Genomic DNA, 8,663 nt, shown 5'->3' with positions numbered 1-8,663 from the left:
CCATTTGTCCTAGTTCTAGAGGCCCATTAGCCCCGGTTCTGGAACTTGGACTAAAGGGTCGGGACTAAAGCCCAAAACCTTTAGTCCCGGTTCCTTTACCAACTGGGACAGAAGGGCCTCCACGTGGCCTCTGTGGGGAGCCCAGGCATGAGGGCCTATAGTCCCGGTTGGTAATACCAACCAGGACCAGGAGGTGTTTTTTTTTAATGGGGGGTGTATTGTGGGTTTTGGAGGGTTAATTTAGGGGTTTCATATTGTGTTAGCTAGCTGATAGAGAGAAGTGTCCTCTCTTTCTCCGTGATGTAGAAGTAACGACTTTAGCAAGTTATCCTCGGTCTCTTAGGTATTGTGGCGTACTGACCATTCATTTACGACATCTCGGCTAATGAACCCAACGTCGAAGATTCATCCACACATGAATCTAATCCGCTTTCCTTCCCCCAATGATATAATAACCAATCATGATCATAATAAAAAATCATCATGATAATCATGATCAACATCATCATCATATTAATATAAAAACTCTTGCATCACTATAGCTAATAATCATCATAGTCATTACCACCAACACTATTTAAGCATCATTTTCGTCAATGAGACATCATATAACAAAAGTTGGTCACTAGTCATAATCACAACTCCTCCTCCTCATCATCATCAACTATAACACATTGTAGCACATAATAACGCATTGTACCTAGGACCTACTCCTCTCTCATAGGACCTACTCCACCCTCTCTTAGGTAGAATATCATAAAACAAGATAGGCCATGACTCTCCATTATGGAGAATGCAGACCATCTTGTCTCCCATTCTTGGCCTACGCACAATGTTGCTTCCAAGTAGCTCTCTACGATTGACCATACATTTCTTCCAATCTTTGATTGTCATTTCATTGGTTTTAGAAATCTGGTATGGATAGGAGTGATGTAGATACCTAGGCTGACCTGGCCGTGTTGGTCGTATGCACATAACATCAACGCGACCTCTTGGAAACATCAGATGAGGCACACAATCTTGCGAGATTTTCTGTTGAAAAACATACTATTAACTTTGTAGCTAGCAATGTAGTTTAGTTTTACAAGAATTTATGCAAAAGATGCATGGATGTCGTAATAGTAGAAAATCTTACCATGCAATCTCCATGCATGTTACCGTAGTTCACCACGTGCACTAGTGGCACGTATTGACCATAATGTGGGGGAGTTTGTTGATAGGTATTGTAATTCTCAAGATCATTGATAAATACGACAAGATGATGTTTCTCCTTACAAGTTAATTCTGCTTCATCATTGTAGTAATAGGTTCTCTCTATCATCTTTCGTACATTTTTTGAAGAACGAAAATAAACTATCAATGGAAATAAGTTGTCAACTATTTTTAAATGAACAATATAAGTTACTTAATAAATATGGTTGAGAAACTCACATGATGGTAGAACTGGAGGCGTTTGCACATCGACCGAAATGTCGATATTACCTTCAATTTCATCTTCCGGACGAATATCAAAGGTGATAAGCATATTAGGCTCAAATGCATAAGCCTTGCATAGTTCTACCCAAGTTTTGCATTCAAAAAAAGGAGTAGGTGTGTGCATTGTACAACTTTACGGCAAAAGTATAACCATGCTCGATCCTCAAGTGAACTATCTTTACCTCCATAGTTTTTTCAATACTGAAACCAATCTTATCCAAGACATAAATTCCTGCATGGCAGGGGATACGCTAGTAGAATAGTAAAAAAAAATAAGTTGAAGCAAAAGAAATCATGCTTAATTACGAAAAAAGACTTATCGTTGTGACTTGCTGTATCCACTTCGAAGTCCTCATCCAGCATGATGCTGAAGCGCCTATCATCAACTAGGTGAGGCGTGTCGCACAGGCCGCGCTCGTCTTGGCAGTATTCACACATAACGAATTTCCTTTCGTCGTCAGACATTTCCTTCCTAAAACTGATTAACACACATATCACTATTACTCAATATGCAACGGGTTGACTTTAGGTCTATCGAGTCTTTCCTTCCTAAACTCTCATCTCATGTATATGGTGGGCACTCCCTCTGATATTTCGACCGTCGGTGATGGTCGCTACTCCTCCTTTCCCTAGTGCATTACAAATATCTAGCACAAGGAAAAGAAGGAGAAGCGACCCCCACGACAATAGTCGGGATTCTTCCTGTATCTAGCACACAAGGAAAAGAAGGAGAAGCGACCCCCACGACACCTAAAGTCAACCCGTTCCATACATCAAATAAATAACATATAACTCATCATCATCTTACTCAGACAAGGAGCAACGAGAAACTGAAACATAACCGATATTATCACTAATACATCTCGAATATTATCAAAAAATATCACTAACAAAAACCCAGTTGACGTCTCACGGTGCAGGCGGTGGCAACCCAAAGATAAGGAACCATCACCGGATCATAGCTCGGGTGATGTCCCTGGAGAACCTGCCAGGTATTGGAGAACCTGCCATCCAACGCAGCCATGCAGCGACACACGTGCTCGTCCTCCTCCCTGACACGGCGACGTACCACCTACGTGGGGTCCAGCTCCCTCGGCATCGTAATGGCCCACGCGACTTTCACCAAAGAAGCTCCGGGTCAACGATGAGACCCGGATTCCTCACCAAGGTGCGCCCCCTGGAAGGTAGCACCTACCAGTGCCAGCTCGACGGAGCCCATTCCCGGACATGGCGTCTATCAAGCAGGCTCTCGCTCACCACTCAACGACGAGGATGCAGGCCGGGCATCGTCGACGTCGAGACAAATTCCTCTGAGAAAATTTCCTTATTGTTTAATGTTTTACTTTCTAGTTAGCATGTATACACTAATCATCTCATTTGAATTTAGCTAGCGCCCACTACCTATTTTTCTCAACATGCAAGTATGACACCAAATATACAATAATAAAACACAATATATATATTTTGCAAATATTTCTGCAACAACATACGGGGCTTGAGCAAAAAATTTGCAAATATACAAGAATCATATACTAGCAAGAACCCTAGGCATGGGGATGTCTCACCAGAGGTTTGGGTCGGTGTCGGGGTCGAGGTCATCGACGAGCTCGGGGCGGGGGCAGCGACGACGACAGGCTCGAGGCGGGGGCGGTGACGGAGACGGGCTTGGGGGCGGCGACGACGATGGGCTCGGGGCGGGGGTGGCGACAGCGACGGGCTCGGGGTGGCGACGATGACGGGCTCGGGGGACAGGGACGATGACGGGCTCGGGGGCGACGATGACGACGGGCTCGGGGACGACGGTGACGACGAGGAGGAATGGATCGGCGATGGTGGCGCGGGGAAAATGGGAGAGGTTGTGGAAAATTCGATAACTCCCGCCTTATATGCGAAAACATGTTGTCCCAGTTGGATCCACAAACCGGGACTAAAGGTCAATTTTCAGCAGCCTAACGGGCGGGAAGAAGTGACCTTTAGTCCCGGGTTGTGCCGCAAACCGACACTAAAGGGAGTCTTTAGCCCCAGTTTGTTCCACCAACCAACACGAAAGGATGTCTTTGGTCCAGGGTGGTGCCACAAACCGACACAAATGACCTGTGCCTGCCACGGCCAAGGTGCTTAGTGAAGAACCACCGAAAACAAGATATATTCTTCACATGATTCGGTGAAACCCTAGTGCCGCCAACCCTATATAATCTCCTCCCCACGCACGCCGCCAGCTTTCCCCCGCCCACAGCCTCCAAACCCTCCCCAAACCCGAAACCCACCAGCGGCGGCACAGCGCGAGGAGAGGAGAAGGAAGACGGTGAAGTTCCTGAAGCCGGGCAAGGCGGTGATCCTGCTGCAGGGCAGGTACGCCGGGAAGAAGGCAGTGATCGTGCGCGTGTTCGAGGAGGGCACTCGCGACCGCCCCTACGGGCACTGCCTGGTCGCCGGCCTTGCCAAATACCCGAAGAAGGTGATCCGCAAGGACTTGGGCAAGAAGACGGCCAAGAAGTCCCGCGTCAAGGTCTTCCTCAAGCTCGTCAACTTCACCCACCTCATGCCCACCCGCTACACCCTCGACGTCGACCTCAAGGAGGTGGTCTCAGGCGCCCCCGACTCCCTCACCACCAAGGACAAGAAGCTCACCGCCGCCAAGTCCGCCAAGGCCAAGCTCGAGGAGAGGTTCAAGACCGGCAAGAACATGTGGTCCTTCACGAAGCTCCGCATGATTCGACATGATTCAAGAAATGCTAACAAGATCTATTCTTCACATGATTCGACATGATTCCACATGATTCCACATGTTTCGACATGATTCAAGAAATTCCAACAAGATCTATTCTTCACATGATTCAACATGATTCAAGAAATGCCAACAAGATCTATTCTTCACATGATTCAAGAAATGCCAACAAGATCTAATCTTCACATGATCCGACATGATTCAAGAAATGCCAACAAGATCTATTCTTCACATGATTCCACATGATTCAAGAAATTCCAACAAGATCTATTCTTCACATGATTCAACATGATTCCATATGATTCGACATGATTCAAGAAATTCCAACAAGATCTATTCTTCACATGATTCGACATGATTCAAGAAATGCCAACAAGATCTATTATTCACATGATTCGACATGATTCTACATGATTCGGCATGATTCAAGAAATTCCAACAAGATCTATTCTTCACATGATTCGACACATGAAACATAACATCTCATATAGATCCACACTAAAACAGAGTCTTCATGGGCAGTACCAAAACATGACATCTTAAGCACTTATCTGACCTCCACACTTTTGTGTGTTCAAAATGAACCATTCAAGGCCACATCAACAAATTTTAACACTTTCTGACTTCATTTGGTATTTTTCATGCTTTTACTGATTTTTTGGAGCTAAATGGCCCAGAAATTGAAAAGCACTAGAAATGAACTCTTAATAGGTTGAAAGTTGGCATGGTATCATCATTTCACCCACATAGCATGTGCTAAAAAGTTGAGAGGGTTGCCGCAAAAACTGGATGCACTTCGTGTACAAATCAGACAATCTCTTTCGACGTATGAGGGTTTCATACGAAAACTCATCTGTTACAAAAGGTATTTCATTTTTTCGAACTTATTTGAAATCCAGACTTTTTGTGTGTTCAAAATGAACCATTCAAGGCCACATCATCAATTCTCAACACTTTCTGACTTCATTTGGTATTTTTCATGCTTTTACTGATTTTTTGGAGCTAAATGACCTAGAAATTGAAAAGCACTACAAATGAACTCTTAATAGGTTGAAATTTGGCATGGTATCATCATTTCACCCACATAGCATGTGCTAAAAAGTTGAGAGGGTTGCCACAAAAACTGGATGCACTTCGTGTGCAAATCGGACAACCTCTTTCGAAGTATGAGGGTTTCATACAAAAATTCATCTGTTACAAAAGGCATTTCATTTTTTCAAACTTATTTGATCTCCAGAATTTTTGTGTGTTCAAAATGAACCATTCAAGGCCACATCATCAACTCTCAACACTTTGTGACTTCATTTGGTATTTTTCATGCTTTTACTCAATTTTTGGAGCTAAATGACCCAGAAATTGAAAAGCACTACAAATGAACTCTTAATAGGTTGAAAGTTGGCATGGTATCATCATTTCACCCACATAGCATGTGCTGAAAAGTTGAGATGGTTGCCGCAAAAATTGGTTGCACTTCGTGTACAAACCGGACAATCTCTTTTGAAGTATGAGGGTTTCATACGAAAACTCATTTGTTACAAAGGCATTTCATTTTTTCGAACTTATTTGAACTCCAGAATTTTTGTGTGTTCAAAAGGAACCATTCAAGGCCACATCATCAATTTTCAACACTTCTGACTTCATTTGGTATTTTTCATGCTTTTACTGATTTTTTGGAGCTAAATGACCCAGAAATTGAAAAGCACTACAAATTAACTCTTAGTAGGTTGAAAGTTGGCATGGTATCATCATTTCACCCACATAGCATGTGCTAAAAAGTTGATAAAACTGGATGCACTTCGTGTACAAACCGGGCAATCTCTTTCGAAGTATGAGGGTTTCGTACGAAAACTCATTTGTTACAAAAGGCATTTCATTTTTTCAAACTTATTTCATTTTTTCCACATGGGTGCGTGTATTAAAAACCATTACAACATATCATGAATAGAGAAATGACCAAATTAATAGAAATTCATCATCACATTAAAGCCAAAGTACTGTAGTGACCAAAATAAATACATAACGCTTTTACATAGTTCTCATTATTTAACAACATATAGCTCTCTAGAGCCTCTAATTACAACATACATTGAAACTACTAAATTTAAATGAAACAACAAATGCGATCATAACCGCAACTAAGGTACAAATTGATCCAACGGCATAATGATATCAGGCCTCAGTATGAATGGCATATTTTCTAATGTTTCTAATCTTCAAGCGCATTGCATTCATGTTGATCTTGTGATCGTCACGCACATCAGCAACATCCAACTCCAATATCATCTTCTCCTCTTCAACTCTTTGTAATTTTTCTTTCAAGTTACTGTTTTCTTTTTCAACCAAATTTAACTTCTCGGCAAGAATTTGTATGTCGGTTCGAATTTCTGGTTCACATACCTCCTAGATAAAAAATATATGTCACGTTGGTCGGCACAATTTTCATAAACACTAAATAAAACAAGTAGTTATAAAAGATAATATATACCACATCTGAATCATAGACAGGACGAGGGCCGACGGAGGCGGATACCAAAACCATTGCACTATATAATAACAAACAATAATAGAAGTAAGAAAACTACACAAGTATATATCTAAATCGTACAAGTAAGAACTTTTTTATTTTAGAAAGAAGATAAGAAGAAGAGACTAACAACGGTGGTGCCGACGCCGAGATGGGAGCGTGCGATCGACGATGGTGAGGACGGGGACGGGACACGGACGGACCGCCAAAGCTACACAAAACTAGAGGAAAATTGAGCTTGGACAAGGAGCTTCGAGAGGAGAAAGCTTAAGTGTGGCTTGGGCATTTCATCGAACACCTCATGTGCATAGGAGGTGAGCTAGAGCACCACAAAACTCTCCCACGGCCGGCCAAAAAAACACAGCAGTGCACTGCTCTGCTCGCGGTCGGGTGGTATATATAGGCCAAGCATTAGTCCCGGTTTGTGGACGAAACCGGGAGTGAAGGACAACATGTGGTCCCGGTTCCAGCCAAAAACCAGGACCAATTGTTGTGGGCCAACAGCGAGGCACATTCGTCCCGGTTCGTGTCTGGAACCGGGACCAAAGGGTCCAGATGAACCGAGACCAATGGCCCACGAGGCCCGCCCGGCGCACTGGCCTCACGAACCGGGACCGATGCCCCCATGGGTCCCGGTTCGTAAGTGAACCGGGACTAATGGGATTTCATCAAGTGGACCAAAGCCCTCTTTTCTACTAGTGCATGCATGTCTTCTCTTCTCGCGAGGATCAAATCAATCTGCCTAGTGTGTTGCCCACTACTATAAGTCACTCGATGTGATTCTCTCTTCTTAAAGAGGGTGTTAGCTACAATCATGTCATAGGCTAGCGCAAAGCTTAAAACGCCTTCTCATTCTTGATTCCTGGTGCCATAGCCAAATCCTCCATGCACCCCTTCAAAACTTGTGTTAGATGTGCCCACGTGGCCATTAGGGTCTCCTACTATTAAGAGCCTCTCGCCAAACGGTACACTCCTAACCATGTCCTTTAAGCCTTCCCAAAACTCTTTCTCAGTGTTCTCATTGTGGCCTACTTGCGGGGCATACCCGCTGATAACACTGAGAACTAAGTCCCCAACTGCTGCTTGTCGAGGATAATCCAGTCCCCACATCTCTTGACGTCTACCACTTCATACTTGAGGCTCTTGCTGATCAAGATGCCTACTCCATTTCTGTTTGCAACGTCCCCGTGTACCATAGCTTGAAGCCGGTACCCTCCACCTCCTTCGCCTTCTATCCTGTCCATTTGGCCTCTTGGACGCGAAGGATATCAACGCCTCTCCTCAATGCTGTATCAACTACCTCCCGAAGCTTACCTGTGGGAGACCCTATGTTCCAGCTACCTAATCAAAACCTCCTAGGCTTAGCTAGCTTCCTTACCCTTCGCACTCGTAGAATCAAATGCGAAGACCCTCGCTCATTTTCCACTACACCCGGACGCCGATGTAGCGCGTCACTAAGGATGCGACAACCCTATCCTTGCTCACTTGCCACCGTATCCAGATCACAATACGACGCGCCACCTCGGGGTGACGGACTAGCCCCCGTGCCCATTTTCCACCATACTCGGGTTTCGATGTGGTGTGTCGCTGAGAGGGTTACATCCCAACGAAAATCTTTTGGGCTTCTTCTTCATAAGAATGGATGAGTTTTGACATTGGCTCGTCAAGCCTATCACAACCCTCCTTTACCCAGGCGTAGGACCGGTTATGTTGAGACAACATAGGCGGAGTTAGTGATGAAACTTTACCAGCAATGAAAACATTTATCAATGTCATAAAAATTCAGAATTTTTTGAATTTATACTCCGTATTTATATTTTAGTGGTCACCTGAGCTTACGTGAGCTCGTACAAGCTCGAGTACTACTACTCCTAGATAGCAGTAGACGGCGACGCTAGCTCAGCTAAGGTCGCGTCCACGCTCCACCCATCAGAG

At 44.1% G+C, this 8,663-nt stretch overlaps 1 protein-coding gene across 1 annotated transcript; it reads left to right on the top strand.

Annotated features, from left to right (window-relative positions):
• The first annotated feature begins 3,208 nt into the window (after positions 1–3,208).
• On the top strand, positions 3,209–8,561 carry LOC123428617 (60S ribosomal protein L27-3-like). The gene is made up of 3 exons (XM_045112831.1): positions 3,209–3,331; positions 3,653–4,184; positions 8,551–8,561. The coding sequence occupies exons 1-3, from the start codon at positions 3,209–3,211 to the stop codon at positions 8,559–8,561; spliced, it is 666 nt and encodes a 221-aa protein (XP_044968766.1).
• The last annotated feature ends 102 nt before the right edge of the window (positions 8,562–8,663 follow it).

This window comes from Hordeum vulgare, chromosome 2H (assembly GCF_904849725.1).
Source record: "Hordeum vulgare subsp. vulgare chromosome 2H, MorexV3_pseudomolecules_assembly, whole genome shotgun sequence".
Classification (NCBI taxonomy): domain Eukaryota; kingdom Viridiplantae; phylum Streptophyta; class Magnoliopsida; order Poales; family Poaceae; genus Hordeum; species Hordeum vulgare.
Note: the sequence above shows the minus strand (reverse complement) of the source record. Positions and strands in the feature narration are given on the sequence as shown.